General features: G+C 47.6%; 1 protein-coding gene across 1 annotated transcript; it reads left to right on the top strand.

Moving 5' to 3' along the window:
- The first annotated feature begins 3,313 nt into the window (after positions 1 to 3,313).
- Positions 3,314 to 20,785, top strand: ALG9 (ALG9 alpha-1,2-mannosyltransferase). Its single transcript, XM_078611410.1, has 15 exons — positions 3,314 to 3,520; positions 5,822 to 5,960; positions 7,229 to 7,363; positions 7,921 to 7,991; positions 8,335 to 8,423; positions 9,338 to 9,473; positions 10,062 to 10,149; positions 10,870 to 10,975; positions 11,250 to 11,372; positions 11,792 to 11,946; positions 12,671 to 12,800; positions 13,284 to 13,431; positions 14,267 to 14,399; positions 15,631 to 15,761; positions 17,332 to 20,785. The coding sequence occupies exons 1-15, from the start codon at positions 3,363 to 3,365 to the stop codon at positions 17,459 to 17,461; spliced, it is 1,872 nt and encodes a 623-aa protein (XP_078467536.1). The 5' UTR covers positions 3,314 to 3,362; the 3' UTR covers positions 17,462 to 20,785.
- Positions 20,786 to 22,091: the final 1,306 nt, after the last annotated feature.

The following is a 22,091-nucleotide window of genomic DNA, read 5'->3' as shown; positions in this document are numbered from 1 at the left end:
TTGATCTGAAGGCAGTCACACCATCACCCCACACAGAAATCTGCTCTTATCAAGACGCTCATTCATCGACCTAAGAAAGTGTCAGATTGTGAGAGTCTGAAAAGTGAAATTCAACATGTTAAAGAAGCGCTGCAAATGAACGGTTACAATGATGCACAAATCAACAGGGCATTGAATACCAAAACCAAATCAAATAACACGAGCATTGAAACTGCCCAAGTAATTCAAACGATCAAAATACCATGTTGCGTGGAAGCGAATCTTCAAATAATACATTGTTTAAATGCAATCCTATAAAGGGATTACCGTTGGTACGGCTATTTTAGTACACACAATGGACAGGAAGGACAAGATCAAAGGGCTCACATAATGCGCAGGCATAATGTAAGTTGACTCACCCCCCTCCACTTTGCACAAGAAGAACACACAAGTGTGGTCACCACATCTACGCCTCTATTTAAGGAACGAAACAGGTGGACTTCTCCACAAATCTGGCTGTCGCCTGATGAAGCTAGTTGTAATTACTGGCGAAACGTCATACTCAGATTGTAAATGTTGTGGCTTGGCTCTCCAACACACCGGTGTGCTCTACTAGTATACTACACTATACACTACACTATACACTACACTATACACTACACACTAGTGCTGTACTAGTGACGAATTGGCACGTTCAGTTTACGTGACAACCCTTACTAGTTTTGCTGTGTCGGGTGGTGGGGGGTTTTAACGACACATTTATATATTTACGCGATCTAACCCAAAAAACACCACTACTGCCCCACTACAAGACCTACGCCGTGTCCGGGGAAAGCAAGATATACACAGAAAGAGGCAGCGCCTAAAAATATTGAAGGGACAGTTCCTAAAATGGGAAGGTGTAAAGCCGAAAGAGGAAGAGGAGGGGCCTAAGCAATAAGGGGGCGTGGTATAAAGAGGAAGGAGCGGGGCCTAAAGTGGTTCAACTGCCCTCCTGATTTAAGGCAATAAGAGAAATTAATTAAAAAATTCGTGCAGCAGATGTGGCCACAGGCCAACAAGTCGGAGTAACATTGAGGTAGAATTACGTTTAAAAAAAACCTTTGGCAAGCGCGACGTGTAATGCTGCTGTTCAATCTACCCCAACGCGTCTGTTTTGTAAAATTTTGTGTTTCATGTGTGTTTTGTGGGTTGCTATGGAGATGCACCTGTGTTTAAATGCTATGTAAATTAAAACGGTTATTAGAATAAATTGTAATTGTCATTTTTAATTTCATTTGGTGGCTAAATAACCGAGCTGTCAGTTTAACCTAGAGGCTTTCGCGACCAATATCCATGATTTGAAGCTTTCGTGACTGCAGGAATTACTCTTTGGTTCTTTCGGTAAAGTCACATAGAAAGAAAATAACATACTCCTTGGTTCTGTCGGTAAAGTCACAAAGGTAGAAAAATTTAATAAACAAAAATAATATATCACGACGTTTCGATCGCAACACAAGCGGTCGTCTTCAGGTGTAAAAAATAATCCAGCAGTGGAACTGCTGAACCATACATAGTGTCTATGTTGTGTGTTTGTTTCTGTGTATCTCTGTGTTGTCTCTCTCTGCTTGTGTGTCTGTCTGTGTGTTTCCGTGTTTGTGTTTTGTCTCTCTCTCAAATTTAGTTCGACCTGATGACGACTGCTTGTGTTGCAATTGAAGCGTCGTATTCTATTATTTAATTTATTTATTTCTACGTGACTTTACCGAAAGAACCAAAGAATATTATCCATCATAGAGGTGTTTGGTTTGGATCGCATAAATATAGTAAACCCACAACATGTATTATCCAACACACCGGAGTGCTGTACGAGTAAAGAATGGGCATGTTTTGTTCACGTGACAAACCTTAATAATTGGCTGTGATGGGTGGTGGCGGGTTTAACGACACATTTATATTTACGCGATCTAACCCAAAAACTTATATTATAGATAACCAAGCTGTCCTTATACACTCACTGCTTGAGCCAGTTGACATTTGTAATAATCGCTATTTGGGTCAGGCCATGTAATGATCAAAACAAATCTGTGTCGCGAAGAAATGTTAACCACCCGACACAACGAAACAAATTAAATTCTAACGTGTTCAAGTGTTGGATAATTATTTTTTCAGCTCGCCTGTAAGTTGAAGAACAATTCTCAGAATTAAATGTAACAATTAGATACGTTTAGTTTTAAATCCCTCTTAGAACAATAGAATAATATATGTAAATACTGTAATGAGATAGATCGATGTTCTAACACTGCAAGGCCCACGGGCCACTGGCAGCCTTTAGTGCGGCCCTTGACAATACACAAGTGTGAAAACACGACAGCGTGCCGTCAACCCCCAATGGTTTCAAATGAAGTGTTCAAACGCCAAGAAACACATTCCTGCGGAGGGAGCTGGTAGGAACGTTGGGTTGCTCGGTCAATGGCCAGGGTCAACGGCGGCGTGGTGTATTCCGCAAATATGCCCGACTGTGAGGGCGGGCAACTACCTCGCCAGGTATACAGGAGGATGTGGGTTCGATCTCGACCCTGACGATGTCTGCTGCTGTATATTTGTAGTTTGTGTGTCCGTCTCTCCCCGTGGTCGTGTGGATTTTTCTCCGGATCCTCCGGTTTTTGGCTCCACGTTTACAAACTCGCGTTTAGAATATTTGTCTGCTATACATTTCCACATGATAAGTCCACTCCGTTGAGCCATCATTTGCGGCCAGGTCGCTTAGGAAAAAGAGCTATGTAGCTCAGTGGGCTTTACCAGGTCAAATACATTTTTTTGTAAATTAAATAACCAACATCACGCGTTTCGAGTATTTGGCTGCTATAAATGTCAACATTATGATTTTAGGAAGCCACTTCGTTGAGCTATCATTTGTGGCCACGTCGCTTCTGCAAAAAAAAAGTGGCTATACTGTACAGCTCAGTGGGCCTTACCTGGTCCAATAAAAATAAACAGTTTTAGTTTTAATTCCGGTCAGAGCGGATATCGGACGGCGGTCGGATATGCGACGTTTTGGTTCATTTGTGGCAGGCATCTGGCCCCTCCCCTCCCTCCCTGCCAGGCACCACCCCCCGCCCGAGTTCGCTGGCCACCTAAGCGCGCGGGGGGCGGGGCGTGGGGCCCGGGGGCGGGGCGTGGGGCCCTGTGGGCGTGGCGTGGGGCCCTGTGGGCGGGGCGTGTGGCCCGGGGGCCTTGGGGACGGGGCGTGGGGCTCGGGGGGCGGGGCGTGGGGCCCTGTGGGCGGGGCGTGGGGTCCTGGGGGCGGGGCGTGGGGCTCGGAGGGCGGGGCCTGGGGGGGTCCTCTCTCTCTCTCGGTCGTTTGCTCGCGAGACGAGGAGGAGGAGGAAGCCTGCACATGGATGGCGTCCTCCCGGCAGAGGCGGCGCGGCGGCGCGGGCAGAGGGGACGGCGAGGGCGACGGGCAGCAGGGGCAGCAAGGGCAGCAGGGGCAGGGCCCACCTGCCGTCCGGAGCGGCACGGGCCCAGCGCAGACCCAAGAGAGCGGGCGGCCCGCGGAGTGAGTGTGGGCTCAGAAGCGGTGCGCGTGGAGTGGTGGGGATGGCAGTGTATGTGTGTTAGATTGCTTGGCGGTGTGTGAGCGTGTCAAATAGTGATTGTGCGTGTGAGAGAGGAAGTGTGTGGGGACGTGAGAGTGTGTGCGTGCATCAGAGAGTGTGTGCGCCTTGTCATCCGACACGTGGCGTCGGACGCGGGAGACGTGGTGCGAGTGATGTGGTGTGCGAGTGAGTGATGGGGTGAAGGAGTGTGAGTGATGTGGGAGTGTGAAGCGTGGTGTGAGACCATGGGGTGGTTGTGAGTGATGTGGTGTGAGAGTGAGTGATGTGGTGTGTGAGTGTGTGATGTGGTGTGAGCGTGATGTGGTGTGAGCGTGAGTGACATGGTCCATGTGAGAGCGAGTGATGTGGTGTGTGAGTGAGTGATGTGGTGTGAGAGTGATGTGGTGTGGTTGTGAGTGACATGGTCCATGTGAGAGTGAGTGATGTGGTGTGATAATGTGAGATGCGGTGTGAGAGTGAGTGATGTGGTGTGAGCGTGATGTGGTGTGGTTGTGAGTGACATGGTCCATGTGAGAGTGAGTGATGTGGTGTGTGAGTGATGTGGTGTGAGAGTGAGTGATGTGGTGTGAGAGTGAGTGATGTGGTTTGAGAGTGAGTGATGTGGTGTGGTTGTGAGTGACATGGTCCATGTGAGAGCGAGTGATGTGGTGTGAGAATGTGAGATGTGGTGTGAGTGAGTGATGTGGTGTGGTTGTGAGTGACATGGTCCGTGTGAGAGCGAGTGATGTGGTGTGAGAGTGAGTGATGTGGTGTGTGAGTGACTGTTGGAGGCCAATGCCCGTCTCTGGTTTCTGTTGTTGCGACACATCACAGAGGTGCAACTCATGTGCTCCACGTGGATTGTCTCGCCTCTAAATAACAATTGGCCACGCCATCATGTCCTTGACACATTTGCACCCATTGACTTGAGCTCTGCGAGACAAGCCCACATTGGCGGCCAAATGCGTCCAGAACAACCGCAGCGATCCAGAGAATTGCAGTTTTTTCTGTGCATTAATTATCAATGAGGAAGTCGGAGACCACCAACAACCAGGGCTGCACTGCACCGCAATGCGTGTTCCATTTTATTAAGTGATGGGTGAAGCTAAACGTGCAGCCCTGCATATTGCTTGCTCACACCGCTGTTGGCAGGCCCTCCACTATCGAGGGAGCTCGAATGAGATCATCTCGTGTTCTAGAGGGTATATTGGCCGAGACGGTCTCTTCCAAGCTCTCCTAGGGGGTGATTTTTCCTGCTCTTCCACGGTGGCTAGATGTCTCGGGAAGAGGAGGTGAGTACATTTCGATTTAAAGCTTTCGTGACTGCTGGGATTCATCTTCTTGGTTCTTTCGGTAAAGTCACGAAGAATGGAAATAATAAAATAAAACATAATAAAATAATTCTCACGACGTTTCGGCCACAACGCAAGCAGCCGTCCTCAGGTGAAGACCAGGTCTGTCGGGGAGACATTCAGACGCTGTCGTCCTCAGGTGAAGACCAGGTCTGTCGGGGAGACATTCAGACGCTGTCTCCCCGACAGACCTGGTCTTCACCTGAGGACGGCTGCTTGCGTTGTGGCCGAAACTTCGTGAGAATTATTTTATAATGTTTTATTTTATTATTTTATTATTTCCATTCTACGTGACTTTACCGAAAGAACCAAGAAGAGGAGGTGAGTAACTACATTCTACCCCACCAAACGTCACCTGCCGACCGACTAGGCTGCCGTTAAGCATGTTGAACTTCTTTCACACCATACGTCGCTAACCGTGCTAATCGGAGGTGGTATGGAGTCTAATTTGCATATCCCCTTCTCAATGGACTGCTGAAGAAAGGCATGTAGTGTCGGTCATGGGATTTTCTGACCATACTTCACCACGCTGGTCAGTGTGGGTTGAATTGAGTGACCCAGTCTCTCCCTCGATCAAACAGCGTTGCCTGCTGCTACTACCTATGCTGCTGATGTTGCCTGCTTTGTATAATCGAGGGAGAGAATGATCTGTCGTATGTATGTTGAACTTCTTTCACATTGTACGTAGCCAACTGAGCTAATCAGATGTGGTATTAGCACGGTTGGCTACATACGGTGCGAAAGAAGTTCAACATATATACATACAGAATGAGTTGTAAATTCAATTCCCGAAGAAGCTCACAGCCCGTGGAGCGAAACGTCGGACACTGTGCAGAACAAACCCTTGCTATGACCCAAACAACACTTAGGAGAGCAATAATCTGTCGTTTCCTTTGAATCTCTGCACAGTGCACCCAGCGCAGTAGGAGGACAGATATGGGCTCCAGAGGGGGCCACTGCCTTCAAGTTGCTCTTGTCTGCTCGCTTTTGCTCAGCGCTGCTCAGCAACATCTCTGACTGCGATGAGACCTTCAACTACTGGGAGCCTGTAAGTTTACGTGTCGTCGTTGTCGTCCCCACATTTTGTGTTCTACTCGGGAGTGGCCAGACTGGGTGCGTGGGTGTTGTGGTCGATTCAGATAAAACTAAATGTAAAAGAAATCCGTCCATTGTCCGATCCATTGCCGGATGAATGCCTTCTCCCGTGCGATGTCATTCATGAGGGTTGTTTGATCATACTTCACCGCACTCCGTGTAGGTTAGTGGAGGTAAGGTGGGGGAGGTCCAGGACCGGTTCGGATATCGCTCGCCACTGACGTTGACTGCGACCGGGAATTAAACTCACGTCGCCGGGTTTATAGCGCAGTGCGCTAACAATTGCTCCACCAGTCCATCTATACCTGCAATTACATCTGGACACATTTTCACATTTTTTACGGTCGGTGACCATAAGAGGCTGGGTATTTGTAATGAACACTTTCTTTGCGTGATACGGTGAACTGTCGGTATAATATTCCCGCTTTGTGCATTTTCCCACGTCTAACATGTTGTTTTTTTTAAGTCACAAAAAACATCCATAACAGAACAATGTGCGGTAAATGTTCTCCAATTGAGCATTGTCCCACACATAATATAGCAAAATGGCTGATTCCCCTGAAAACTATCAAGGGTTCACAATGTTGAATGGCTAAGAATTATCTAAATGTTTGACTGGTTAAGGAAGCTAGACTAGAGCAATGACGAAATGAAACCCACGGACTAAACTTCAACAGGTTGTTATCGACTATAGTAGGACTTTAATTATGGTTTTTTAATGCTGACTCTCAATAACCACTGGCCTAGCATCATTGGAGTAACGGTCGAGGGCAGCTGTCCTGGCAACCTCTGGCTCTGGAGCTGCATGCAGCTTTTTGGCTTCACCCTTGCGGACAGCCGTTTAAAAAAAAGTAAATCTTAAACATAATTTAACGTTAAGATAATTGATTAAATATGGCAGGGAATGGGTCGCTATGGAATGTCTTATTGACAACAAAATGTACAAACTGTATTGTTTAAAGAATAAGAGGGGAAAAACGAAATAGACGTAGTTTATTTCATCGCCTATTTTGTTTAGTTAAGTCAGTATTTGTTTGTCATCTGCTGTATACCCGCTGCTGTATTTGTGGGCGTGTAGAAGTTGCTCTACGTGTGATGCGGTTCTCGAACTATTTTGGTCAAAGACAAAAAAAAATGGCTCTTCTTCTTTTAAAAGGTTGCCGACCCCTGGTCTCGGGAGACGAAACCCAGCGAGTGTCTGTTGGGCCCCGTGCATTTCAGACGCACTACCTGCTGTACGGCACCGGGTTCCAGACGTGGGAGTACTCCCCCGAGTACGCCATCCGCTCGTATGCCTACCTCTGGCTGCTGGCCATCCCCGGCTGGTTCCACAGCCGGGTCCTGCAGGCCAACAAGGCAAGTTGACGCCGAGCGATCCGTTTCCACGTTGAGTCTTTCCTGTCGCGAATACGGGTGCTGGGCAGTTTCGCAATTTCGGTCGTACGTTTCAGACGTGCTACGGATGTGGGCGGCGATTGATCATGAGTATAATCACGAAGTGGTTTTTGCTTTTACTCTGGATTGGTACGCGATGTAAATGATTTGTATTTGTTTATTACTGCGTTGTAAAATTTCGATTTAAAGCCTTCGTGACTGCAGGGATTCATCTTCTTGGTTCTTTCGGTAAAGTCACATAGAATGGAAATAATAAAAAAAATGCGTTGTAAAATGTTTTGGATCGCTCTTCAATCAATTGGCACGGTTATTCACGTGGCAACTTTTATTATACAGTATGGCTGTGTCAGGTGCAGGAGGGTGTACGACACACTGGCATATTACTCACGAGATCTGAATCCGAAAATATATATTTGTAATCATATTGGTCGTGAAAACCTTGGTGTTAAATCTGTAATTAGAGTAAACTTTTTATTGTATTCGTCTTGTGCTTTGCTTATATTGTCCATGTGCTGCAGGTGATGGTGTTTTACTTCATGCGCTGTGTTTTGGCCTTCACCTGCTGCCTCTGCGAGTTGTACTTCTACAAGTGAGTTACGTTAACGCGCTACATGTACAGCCCTTTGGTCAATCCACTGCTAGATGAGGGTCTCTCAACGCCGTGAGTGTCATGAGGTTATCATTCGAGCTTCATGCCGTCGGCGTGTGCGGGTTGGTCAAGATCATAGACCTGGGAGCGTAAAAGTATGATGCAACAATGGGTTTTGTCGTACTTGCGTCTGCTGCCCTCCACGCGTCTCCGAACCCCCAAGCAATGTTGACGAATGGAGTGGAGTGTGTTTGGGTTGTACCAATTGTTGTCCTGCATGAGGAGCGGTAATGTAGCCAAGCAGCATTGAGGCTCTTACATCCAATGTGTCCGTCTCCTCTAGAGCTGTTTGCAAGAGGTTTGGCCTCCACGTGGCCCGGCTAATGCTGGCCTTCCTGGTGTTGAGTCCTGGCATGTTCCTCTCGGCTGCCGGTAAGGAGTTAACGACAGTCAATGCACAAGCCATCTTAAAACAAAGGTTTTCGTAGCCAATACAATGACTGATATTTGTTATAGGGGTAAGGTACGTAGTAGTTTCATGCCAAAATTCTTGACTTTAACCCTTCGCCACCGAACAAGATTTTCAGTGAGGTTTATTGGTCAGAATATCATCGATATATTGGCATGTATAAATAATATCCTTGCAAGTGTGACAATCATGTTGGTTATTGGAGTGTTGATGACAACAATTTTGGAATTTAAAAAATACCGATGTGACAATTATTCCCAAATTACTCATTTGGAATTATATGTTTAGCAATCATCGACCCTGAACTGCCAGACTAATGCCCCTGGTCACTCCTTGAAATGAAATGAGATCTTGGTATCTTGCTTTTCACATGGTTTAACAAAATAAACTTGAAACTTTATCCAAGTGCTGTCCAGGTATTTTATTTTTACATGTCATCATCAGCAATGATTGATCCACTGCTGGATGAAGGTACATTAAACCTGGGCTGTGGAGAACCCAACAATCTCCTTAGTACCTGCACAGGAGCTGATGTCACCATCTCTGCAGTGGACATATTTATGTTCAGTACAACCATGTGTATCCAACTGTCACATATTTGCTCAGTTAACCGCCCACATCCAGTGCAGTATTTGTGTATGATGGTGTAACTGGCAATTTCTACAGATATTCACAAATTCACAGCTTTTCACATGCAGAAATATATTCTTAATCTCGTGTGCAACTTCGTGCAGTACCCTATTTGCGCATGGTGTAATCGTCTCAAGGCGTTCACATATATCTGCGTACTATACCTCAAACTCCCGGCACTTCTGATATGCGTCGTCGTACTCGGTTCGTACACGAACATCTGTGTGTACGTTTTTCTCCTCTGTAGCATACCTGCCCAGCAGCTTCTGCATGTACACGACGCTGCTCGCCCTCTCGGGCTGGTACCTGGGCCACGACGGGGTCGCCGTCCTCTCCATCGCTGCCGGCGCCATCGTGGGATGGCCCTTCAGCGCGCTGCTCGGGCGAGTGCCACCCTCGTTCCCCCCCCTCCTCACCCCCCCTCCCCCACCGCCCCTCAACCGCTCCCTTGACTCTCGCCTTCCTGCGTTGGCGGCTTTCTCTGGTCAGAGCCGAGCCGGCTGGGTTTAATGTGGGGGCGGGGGAGCCTACGGCTCATGGGCCGCATGCAGCATGCAACTTCATTTCACACGGCCCGTGGCACACACAAGGCCTACCACTTAGAAGCGACTCCCAAATTGTAATTACCTGTCACTGAAAGTATCTTAGCCGCTGCACTAATCAGGTACTAGAGGGGAATATTTTTGACCAAATAACACGGTGTTTTTAGTTTTAGTGTGCTCAGTGACAGAAGTATCTGAGTTGCGTGTAAAAAATGTGTGCGGTGTTCTATTTGGTGTATTTCACTTAATATGATGAACTTCCTCGACTTGTCTTCTTCCTCTTGACATGCGTGTTATAGTAACTGACCCGGTGACCCGTGAGGCTATGGGCGATGTTGGTTGACCCTTGAACCATCCTAGCCAGAGATGATCGTGGAGTGTTGCTGGTCGACATTAACGTGACGGCTTCCTGCACTGTTTCCTTCACAGGATCCCCATTGCGGTCGACCTGCTGCTGAGGAAAGCGCACGTGAAGGACTTCCTTTGGTGGTGCTTGGTCGCTCTGCTCGTGTTTTTGGTAAGAGCAGGCCTGGCACGTGCTCACGAATGGCCAGCACAGGCGCAGCACTACCGCTCGGCTGTGTTGACAGGTTTAATCGTGACAGTGATAGGTTACCGAGTTGCTGATTCATTTAACTTATGCGTGAAATAACAGGCGAATTAAATACAACAGCGATGAAATATAACAATAGGCTTTACCCTTTCTAGCAATTAAACAGATGTTAAGATGTTCAAACACAAAATAGATACCTATTGCAAGGCATCAAGTCTGCATTTGCCACACATACTTATGGCAAAACATGTAAAGAAACATGCTCTGATAATATATGCATTGTCTTTGAAACTGATTATGGCCTTATCTCACCAGTGATATTAATGGCATATATTTGTATAAATAATATTCCACAATTTTATTCCGATTGGATACTTTGTCTCACGACGCCATCATATCATGAGACTAAGTATCCAATAAGATCTCCCACAGAGCAGCGCCGGTCCTCCTTGTTACGAGAACGGCCCGCAGAAGCGGGTGTCGCAGAGCTACCTTTGAGATCCCTTTAAGAGATCCCTAGTCCACACAGTAGGGGGCAGCACCTTCCACCCACCCTACATGCACTTAACAGCCACGGACAAGAGAGTGCATACAACGTGGGTAATGTAAATTAATAGATCCGATTGATATGTTCATCTCGATTGCACTAATCTCACGCCCGCTCCGTTTGGCTGGTGCCCACAGTTGCCCGTGGTGCTGGTGGACAGCTACTACTACGGCAAGCTGGTGTGCGCGCCGCTCAACATCATCCTCTACAACGTCTTCACACCGCACGGGCCAGATCTCTACGGTGAGCCTGCCCACCGGCAGCCGAGCTGTCGATGGCACAGGCGGTGCAACTGCACGGCGACCCACGCGGCCGTAGGGTAGATGGGGCCCAGGTGCCGGCATATAAAGAGGCAAACTAGATGGGGTACGGGGGGGCCCAGTTTGTTCCTTGCACCAAGATCCATGCTAACGCCGCTCTGCAACTACACCGGGCCACCTCCAGGGTACAAAATGATTGAAAACCTCTTGCCGTGTTGAAACGGCCTCGTGTCAACGGCGGTGTCTTGTGCCTTCAGGGACGGAGCCGTGGACCTTCTACTTTGTGAATGGCTTTCTCAACTTCAACATCGCGTTCCCGCTCGCCCTGCTCGCCCTGCCGCTGGCAATGCTCACCGAGTCTCTTCTCTCCAAGTACAACAGTAAGGCTCATTGTGGTCACAGTATGGTCACAGTGTGTGTGCTTGTGTGTTGGGGCGTCGAGTGTGATTGTGTGTTGGGGTGTCACGTGTTGGCATGTCATCATGTTTGATTGCTTGCTGTGGCGTCATGTGTGGTTGTGTGTTGGGGTGTCGCGTGTGATTGTGTGTTAAGGCGTGCCATGTGTGATTGTGAGTTGGGGTGTTGTATTTGGCTGCAATACATTTCCGCATGATAAGCGAATTTGTGACCAGGTCTCTCCTGAAAAAGAGTTATATAGCTCAGTGGGCCTTACCTGATAAAATAAAGAATAGTTTAGTTTTAAATAGTTTATTTTAGTTGTGTGTTGAGGCGTGCCGTGTGTGACGGTGAGTTGGGATGTCGTGATTGTGAGCTGGGGTGCCGTGTGCGATTGTCTCAGTCCAGCACCTGGGGCGGCCCTATTGGCTGTCGCTGTCTCCGTTCTACCTGTGGCTGCTCGTGTTCATCGCTCAGCCGCACAAGGAGGAGCGCTTCATGTTCCCTGTGTTCCCGCTCGTGTGCCTGCACGGCGCCGTTGCGCTCTCAGCGTTGCAGGTACCGCGTGCTCTCGGTTCGCGCTTCACGCCGTACGATTGGACGCTTGAAAGTCGACGTGTTTCTATTCCTATTTGTTGTGGCGTGGGGGGAGGGGTGGCGCAGCGGTGAGTGGCACCACCGCGTTTTGAACCCGGTGATTTGAGTTTCGATTGCCGACCACGGCTAATGTCAATGGCGATGATATCCGAACTGGTCTTGGGCCCTTCCCTTCACCAAACCGCATTGACCACTGTGGCCAAACAGCCACCAATGGGGTGTGGAGGCCTTCATCCAGCAGTGGACTGACAAAAGTTCTAAACATTTGTACACCGCCCTAACCCTCCCCATGCAGAATTTGGCGAGACCTAGGTTCGATTTCCTGCCACAGCTAATATCAATGGGTGACCTGTCGTCTGCATGCCGTAGGTTAACTCGTCCTTAAATCGGTATCCAGTGCAGTGTGTTAGCATCGGAACTGGGGAGACAATGGCAGTCAGGCATTACTGCTGGTTGCTCTTCCTGTGCCATGCCTGGCCTAAATCGGCGCTCGCTCCAAACATTGGCCCCAACAGTCTTCTTTTACACCGTACGTAGCCAGCCACACTAATTGGAGGTGCGGGGGAAGGACAACAAACGAAATACAAAAAGCAGTTCTAATATCGAAAGAAAGAGTGTTCCAGACGGCTGCATATACACTTTTAAAGGCTACACGGAGGATCTTTGTCTCTGTATGTGGGTGTAGAAGTGCTACCATTTTACGTTTTGGCGCTACCGTCTGGAGCACTACACTCACTCGTCGCAGTGGCTGGCACTGTGCGCACTCGCGATCTTCTCTGTGCTCTCAGCCTCGCGGACGCTCGCTCAGTTCAAAGGCAAGTTGACTCTCACATGCACACTCAGGGACTCATGGCCCCGGCTGTTTTACTGCGTGGAGAGCATTGACGATTAAGCACTTCTTACACTTTATGAAAATCAAAAGAAACTCTTTGGACAGATAATTGCTTGCAGGCTGGAAACAAGAAGTCATAATAACATCACACGAAGGATGATTTTGAGACTGCAAAAGGGACAATTGTGAACAGAGGATCAATCTGGCCATCATGCTTTGGATGTCACGTGAGACGCAAGGCATGATTGGAAGACTGACAGAAGCGACTGGAGTGCATGTTAATGTGTGGCTTACCAAAGCTATTTGAAAGTCCTCTTCTGCCCTCATTAATGAAGAGATTCCACACTCCTACTACGCTACAAGAATAACTTTGGCACAGCCTCGGTGGCAACGAAACACCGGTTGAGTTAGAGAACGTCCTTGATGGTTGTTTTATCCGTTTGGTTTTCCCCGCGTGGTCGCGTAGGGTACCACGCCCCTCTGGACCTGTTTACCGAGTTCCACCGCGTGGCGGCCGACCCCAGCATCCACACGCTGGCTGAGGGGAAAACGGTGAACGTGTGCATCGGCAAGGAGTGGCACAGATTCCCCACGCACTTCCTGCTCCCTGAAACGTAAGGGGGAGGGGGCGTGTCTGGAGCAATGTCACGCAACGGGAATGAGAGTCAGATGATAGGCAGGCAGAAGGTTTTGTTTTTGGTAAATGAGGAGGTCTTCAGTTTTGGTGAGGTTCGTTTGGAGAAAGTCTGAGCCAGCCCGAGACGGGATTGTGGCAAGGCCGCATGTAAGAGTGTACGGTGCCGTTTTTAAACTTGTGTTGTGTATCTTCTTGGTTCATTCGGTAAAGTCACGTAGAATGGAAATAATAAAAGAATAAGATGTTTTATTTTTATTATTTTATTATTTCCATTCTACGTGACTTTACCGAAAGAACCAAGAAGATGAATCCCTGCAGTCACGAAAGCTTTAAATCGAAATTGTGTTGTGTAATTTGATGAATTCTCACTTTCTGTGGCTGTTTGCTTCGTGATCAGTGTAGAAACCGCTGAATCACTCTGCACCAAATCAGTGGCTCACCTCCAACACCTGCCTAATGCTTTGGGGTATAATGATTCTTCGAGTCATCAATTGCATGGTGTATGTAAGAATCAGTTATTTTATGTTTTGTATATGCTGTGAGTAATTAGTCAACTTGATCCCTGCAGGCACAAGAGGTGCTACAGTTCCCCCACGTAAAAAAAGAAATGTCATTTACTCTTGACTTAAATCGCACCGACAAAATAGGAACGGATCATCCAGTCACAAGGAGGAATCGTTGAGCAGCATTATCATCGTCGTCGCTGTCTTTAAGGCTAAAAGCGTTCTTCTACAGTCGCCAACGTTGCGTGCTGTGGTCGCTCAACGCCGTTCGTGCCACCGCTGCCAATCGCCCTCTGTGGTCCTGAGCAGAAACTGGAAGCTGCAGTTCATCGCGTCGGAGTTCCGGGGGCAGCTGCCCAAGCCGTACCCGTCAGGAGACGACGCCACGCGGATCGTCCCCTCCCACATGAATGACCAGAACCGCGAGGAGGAGTCGCGATACGTGCGTACCGCGGCAGCGCGTGTGCGCAGCCCCTGTTTACTGCACCTCCGGTTAACACGGTTGGCTACATGCTGTGCGAAAGAAGTTCAACGTACATATAGCACGTTTAGTTCCGTACGCTGCAAAAGAAGTTCAGCATACACACAAAGTGAAATTTCTGCTCGTGGTCGTCAGCGCATGATCACGGCAACCCTGTGACCCAATCTCACTGAATGTGGAATGTGACCCCAATCCCCGCCGGCAGCTAAGTGGGGGATGAGCTTGGTCAGTGCTTAGATGGGCGTTTGTTTGTATGTATGGTGAACTTCTTTCGCAGCGTACGTAGCCAACCGTGCTAATCGAAAGTGCGTGCCAGGTGTTGTAGGCGGTCATGCGTGTGAGGGGATAACACTGGATGGGTGACCTCCTCCCCTTTGGGAGTTGCCCTTGAACAAGTGCTTGCTCGCTCAATGGATCTTCCCCCAGGATACTGTACAATAACATTGGTGTTGTAGGCTGCAGCTACTGGGCTATTCTGTGGACAGCAGAGGTCAGTGAAGCAAAGTCCATTGGACTGTACTTCCATGCTCTTAGGTTTTTTCGGTAAAGTCACGTAGGTAAAAAATATAATTTTAAAATTACTAAAAGTAATAATAGAAATAAAATAATAAATCACGACGTTTCTTAGGCAACACAAGTCTCCGTCATCAGGTGGGACCGTCACAGCCAGATTTGCTGTATCCCTCGATTACTTTTAGTTATTTTATTTTTTACCTACTTTACTTTACCGAAAAAACCTAAGAGTATGAATCCTTGCAGTCACGAAAGCTTCAAATCTAGAATTGTACTTCCATGCTCCCACTTCTATGTTGCCGGCTTTAAACCTTCTTGCCAGCGTGGTTACGTGTGGTCAAATGAGAACCCCCACATTCGGAGGCCTTCATCCAGCAGTGGATTGTACAATCCGGTTCACGGCTGTCAATGTTTTTTTATTTTACACAGAGTTTTGAAACAATCATGACCGGCGCGGCGTAGCTAGCGGGTGTGCAGGCGGTGCACCTGTGCCGAGGCTTGTGGGCCAAAGGGTCCCGGGCTACGAAGAGAAGGGAAAAGTTGGGTCAGGCGGCTGGGCCCCCCTCCACCCACCCCATTTTGTTCCTTGCACGAGTTCCCGTGCCACTGGAGACCCCGGTCGCAACGCCGACTGCCTCAGCATGCTTGTGGTCCAATGGTCCTGGCGGCGTGCGCGCAGGTCGACGTGAAGCAGTGCCACTACCTGGTGGACCTGGACAGGGAGGTGGAGACGGAGCGCGAGCCCCGCTACGCCGCCAGGACGGACGAGTGGAGCGTTGTCGCGTACAGGTCCTTCCTCGATGCGGCCAGGTGCGTACGGCGTCCGTCCATCTGTAGCAGGAAGGGGGGGCCGCTATAACTCTACGAACAAAAACTTGAGTTTAAAGTTGCATTGATTATTAGGGAATCACCCTGGAGAAAACTGGATCAATCGATGAAAGGGAGCTACCGAAAAATTGGAGACACAAATCAAAGGAAAAAAATATTTGCCCTGATAGCTACCCATTGGTTTAAGGCTAAGCAGAAAGCGTGCACAATAGACTGAACAGACCCAGATGGAAAGATAAGTGCATGTGTTGTCCACTGTTGAGGCATGCAGTGTGTGAGGTCTCTACAGGAGAAGAGCACCCACTAAGGCTAGTGCTTGAAACCCTCCCACCAATAACGACTACGTCTTCAAGATCTGGAACTGGATTTGTCAGTCCCATGTGATAGCCGAAACTGTCATCCGTTGCAGCGATGGGAGAATGCAGACGATGAAATGCTTGAGCACTTTGGAAAACGATACATAATCCACCTAATTCGTAAAAAGCAAGAATACGTGGAGCCACTGGAGGAATCTACTATTTCACTCTAAAGAAATGCAACGGGTATTTAAGTAGGGGAAATTTAGCGCATTGAATGGAGTAGCTGCAGCCGAGATGGTAGGACACGAGCCGGCTTCGTTTAACATGTGAAGGACATGGATTCCGATCTCTGGCTCATAATTTTTTTTTTCCATCCACCCCAAGGTAACTTAATGGGGAGTACTTCATCCAGCAGTGTGTTAAAAAAGGGTTGTAAACTATGTATTATTACCATTGGAACCTCATTTGCCAGTAAAAAATATAATTGTTTTTTTACCCTTCTATCTGGCAACAAAACTGACACCTTTTTTACAAGGAGTCATGTTTACATAGACCACAATACCTGCAGTCATAATGCAAACAAAAAACCCATGTGAGACTAGGCTCTAAGGAAAGCTGTCTCGGGTGTGGACCAATCAACTTCAAGGACAGTGCACATTATCAGTTATGTTTTTTGTTTGCATTATGACTGCAGGTATTGTGGTCTATGTAAACATGACTCCTTGTAAAAAAGGTGTCAGTTTTGTTGCCAGATAGAAGGGTAAAAAACCAATTATCATGTATTATTATTTAATTCTCTTTACTGTACTAATATTGCCACTGCATTTTCCAAAAATAGAAACATAGGTTTAGATTATTTGGCCACTATAAATTTCCACATGATAAGCCACTACGTTGAGCTATTATTTGTGGCCAGGTCGCTTCTGAAAAGAAGCTGACAGCTCAGTGGGCCTTCCCTGGTCAAAAGATTTAAAAAATTTGCTTAAATAGGCCTTACCTGGTAAAATAAAAAAATTGTTTCTTTAAATGTTGTTAGTGATTTGCTTCCCTTTCCTTTAATTTGCACTCCTATCATGTTTTTAGTCTTGTTGTAACTTTATTACCCGTCCCTATTGGACATCTGTGAAAAAGGGCTTCATAGCTCATCGGATTCCTCCATTATAAATAAAAGATTGATTTTGGTGCTAGTGCGAGACTCACTTCCGTTCTCTCTCCATCTCTCTCTGTGTCTCTCGGTGGCTCAACATGCGCAGCTCGTCCAAGCTGTTGCGCGCCTTCTACGTTCCGTTCCTGTCGTCTCAGCACGTTGTCTACCGAAACTACACCATCCTGAAGACGCGCAGAACCGGGCCCGGCAGGAAGAAGCGCACGAGGTTTCCGTGACGGTGTGCCGAAGCGAACTGCACACTTTCTCGAGCCGCGTGTTGACGATGCGTTTTCCGGTTGCGCCGCGCTCTGGTGTGATAGCCGGGGGCTTCTTCAGGAACTGAATTAATTTCCTTAATTGAATTGAGATCAGTTTAAAACTACTATTTAAGCTATTTTTTTTTTATTATTTTGACCAGGGAAGGCCCACTGAGCTATATAGCTCTTTTTCCTAAACGACCTGGCCACAAATTATAGCTCAATGAAGTGGCCTCATGTTTATTCTGAATGTGAAGGGAAAAACCAGAATACCCGGAGAAAATTCACATGAGCACGGAGAGAACACGTAAACTCCGAATATACAGTCGTCAGGGTCAGGATCGAACCCACGAACTCCTGAATATCAGGTGAGGTATTTAACATCTCACCACCATGGTGCTGCAGAAGGTACCAGCCATATAAAGCAAAACTTCGGTACGTTGGAACTGAATTTAGGAACCGAACTGAACGCAGTTCCCGAACCTTCCCAGTGCACGGAGAAAAACGTCGGTACGTCGGGAACTGAATTCAGCAACCGCTTTGAATTGAATTCAGGAACTGTCAGTGAGTTCTTTGAGAAGCTCCCCAGCACACGGAGCGAAACGTCGGACTACGTAACCGTGCGGCACGCAGCAAGACCCAAACGCACTGTCGGAGAGAGCCGTGCAAGCGCGACCCCGCGAAAAACTCGGGAGTGTTGTGCCGCTTTGCAGCGAGCGTTCGTTACGAGGGGTAGAAAAACGGTTCGATCGTCGATGGCCTTTTTATTCAGGTATTCTCGCACGCGTGCGCAACGCGTATTCACGCGTGTTCAATGACGATTTTCCAAAAATAAATAAACACAACGCATTTAATTATCGCCCGCAGGTCTTCAGGGTGTGGGTGTTGGTGGCGTGGGGGGAAAAAGCATTGCGTTAATGAACATTGGGATCCACTTGTCACTTGTGTTTGTCCAAGCTGTGTATTTCCTCGGTTAGTGTTAATTTTCTTGGCCCAGATAACATAAGAAAAAGGTTATTTGACTGATAAGTACAATGTTTATACGTGTAGTAGATGATGGATATAAGCACACCCCATGGGAGCAAGGCCAGCTGTCCTTGTATCAGAAGGCATGAACCAGTATCAGAAGTTGCCCTTTGACTTGCGCTCCCACCAGTGTAATGTATTTGACCAGGGAAGGCCCGCTGAGCTATATAGCTATTTTTCAGAAGCGACCTGACCACAAATGATAGCTAAACGAAGTAGCTTATCATGGTGGAATTTATCGCAGGCAAATACTCGAAACGCACGTTTCAAACTCCAAATATACAGTAGGTGTCAGGGTCGGGCTCAAACCCAAGACATCCTGTATACCAGGCGAGGTAGTTAACATCTCGCCACCCCGGCTCCCTGTTTCTTATATCAGAACTGTGCTTATAGTAAGGTGTGCTTATATTCATCCAGCGTCTACTGTGCTTCGAGTACAAGGGGTGATGAAGTCCATGGCCTCACGCCAGAGGGGTGGTGATACGACGGAGTGAATGTTTAGACATAGTTACTTTTAAGGATAATTACCAGGATGTCAAGTTAATTTATTGATTGAAAAATGGGGAAACCTGAGCTGATGGTGGCAAAAAAATGACTGCAACAAGAGAATACCACCATGTGGTTGGTAAATTAAAATAAGTTGAGTACATTCCCCCCTACGTCCGGCAGACATCGTTGTTTCTGCCAAAGTCGGGCATCACGTTACGCGAGGTCATGTAAGTTAACCGGATGCGACATCTCTAACACCGTGCAGGCAGGTGTAGCTTTGGCTTCTGTGAAGACTACCAGAGAGCCTCATTGAAGTACATTACATGTTCAAATATCCGACCATCGCATAAACTCTTGACCGATTAAATCACCCACGTCTAGTGCAGTATTTTGCATGGTGCAACTGCCATTATCCATAGATGCACAGATATGCGAGCTTTTTCACATATCTGCCTATTCCTCAGTCCCAAGCGAGGTGGATATGCAACATTGTACTGTTCCGCTAAGTCGACCTGCTAAGGTCGCAAAGGATTACGTGATACATTTGTAATTGCGCGTAGCAAAAGCGGTGAGTGTAGTTCTTTGGATAAAGCTGTATTCGACTGTACAAGTGCATTCCTCTGTTATTCCACTGCTGGATGAGTGTCTCCCTTCGCCTTGTGTCATGGGGGGTATTCAATCACACTTTACCACGCTGGCCAGTGCGGGTCGATGGACGTGGGGAGCATAGTTGTGGGAGCATAGCACAGTACAATACCGGATTTTGCTGTACTACCCTCTACTGCTGCCCACCACCAGCCCACAGCACCTGTTGTGCATGACAATCACCTATCCAAGCATTATCCAGGCTGAAACCTGTGTAGCTTTTGAGATCTCACCGGATCGGGCGCATTCCGAGTGATTTGGTGAGTGGCTGTACTTTAATATTCCATGGACTTGAATGATGATGATGCACAACTCTGTTATTTTACTTGTAACTGAAGCTTTATGATGACCAAACCCTCGGGACCAGTGAGCTCACGGTTTGTGGATATGGACTTAAAAGGCTGGTGCATTAACATCTGCTGTGTAGTCATTGTTGAGAAAGCCTAAATCCTGATGGTCAGCTGTTATATCTGTGTATATACGTAACACTTGTTGAGCACAGGCTCAAAGGCCCGAAACGCTTAAGTGGCCAGCAACGAACAGCATTGTTGAAGTTGCGATCGACAAGTTTAAATTTGTTTCTTGCACCGAGAAAAGTTATATGAGCTGGGGAGAAGAGATGATGGGAGAGAATTCTAAATAACCAGGAGAGATCAATGTTGTGACCTGCAGTGTGGTGGCGGTTGAACAGCACGGTGGATGAGATGAAACGGTCCGGTAGTCCTCAACGTGGGTGGAGGATTCGATGTTTTAGGGAACAGTAACCATCGTACCGTAGTAGTCGCCGCCGCGATAGAAGATTATTCAGGAGGTGACTCGGAGTGAATCGAATAAGCGCTGGATCATCACTCAATCCGACTGTGTTGGAAGATGTTGGGACGGACCGGTCGCATCATCAGTGCCCGAGTGTGTCCCCAAGTTTTTCCCTGGTGTTCGTCCGCACGCTCTCTGTTACCAAGGTAACGCCGATGATATACATTGTAGCCGTGTTTTGTTTTCCCCGAATTTTTTACCATGTTGGAATTTAAATTGCTTGGAGATATTTAAGCAGATTGGTGTCGATAGCTTACCCTATGGGTCAAACGTGGAAGTGATTCAATGTTGCAACATTTAAAGCGAAATAAACTGCAATCAATTAAAATAGTACAGTTTCAGGTTGTTTTTTCTTTCGAGACCATGGTCTCTGTGTCCAGGCGTTGTTTGGATAAATGGGGAGATAACATGTTATTAAAACAAAAATAGTTTGATATATATTTGTTTCATTCGTTTTGCTATTGTTATAATGGTGACCCAGGTCACTATTGCAAATGAGACTATCCCGGTCTCTTAAATTCTCACCTGTGGTTACAGAAAATAAACTTGAACTGGATCTTTAGTACAATACCTTACTCCTGTGCAATTACTGTGGCAATGCCCTGTAAAGGAACGTACCCAGGACCAGTTGAGACATCACCCGTCACGGATGTTAGTCGTGGCCGGGAATGAAACTGATGTTGCTGGGTTCAAAGCACAGTGAGATAACCACGGCACCAACCCAGAAGAAACTTCACACGACGACGGGGAGAGAGAGACACCGCAAACTCTAAATAAACAGGCGTCAAGTTAAGATCGAACCCACGACCTCCTGTAAACCAGGCGAGGTAGTTCACATATCCTAGCCACCGTGAAGATGATGAGAGAGAGACACGCAAACTCCAAATATACAGCAGCAGGCGTCAAGGTCAGGATCGAACCCACAACCTGTATACCAGGCGAGGTAGTTAACATCTCTTCGCCACCGTGATGATGATCTGAGAGACACGCAAACTCCAAATATAAAGCAGGCGTCAGTGTTGGGATCGAACCCACGACCTCCTCCTGTACACCAGGCGAGGTAGTTAACATCTCGCCACCGTGATGATGATCTGAGAGACACGCACACTCCATATACAGCCGGCGTTCGTGTTGGGATCGAACCCACAACCTCCTGTACACCAGGTGAGGTAGTTAACATCTCCTAGCCACCGTGATGATGACAGAGAGACACGCAAACTGCAAATATACAGCAGCAGGCGTCAGCGTCGGGATCGAACCCACGACCTCCTCCTGTAGCCCAGGCGAGGTAGTTTACAACATATCGCCACCGTGATGATGATGATGAGAGACACGCAAACTCAAAATATACAGCAGCAGGAGTCAGTGTTGAGATCGAACCCACGACCTCCTATATCCCAGGCGAGGTAGTTAACATCTCCTAGCCACCGTGGTGATGATGATAGAGAGATACACGCAAACTCAAAATATACAGCAGCAGGAGTCAGTGTTGAGATCGAACCCACGACCTCCTATATCCCAGGCGAGGTAGTTGACATCTCCTCGCCACCGTGATGATGATGATGAGAAACACGCAAACTCCAAATATACAGCAGCAGGAGTCAGTGTTGAGATCGAACCCATGACCTCCTATAGT

Source organism: Lampetra planeri, chromosome 36 (assembly GCF_965212315.1).
Source record: "Lampetra planeri chromosome 36, kcLamPlan1.2.h2, whole genome shotgun sequence".
NCBI lineage: Eukaryota > Metazoa > Chordata > Hyperoartia > Petromyzontiformes > Petromyzontidae > Lampetra > Lampetra planeri.
This window is presented reverse-complemented; position numbering and strand designations above follow the sequence as displayed.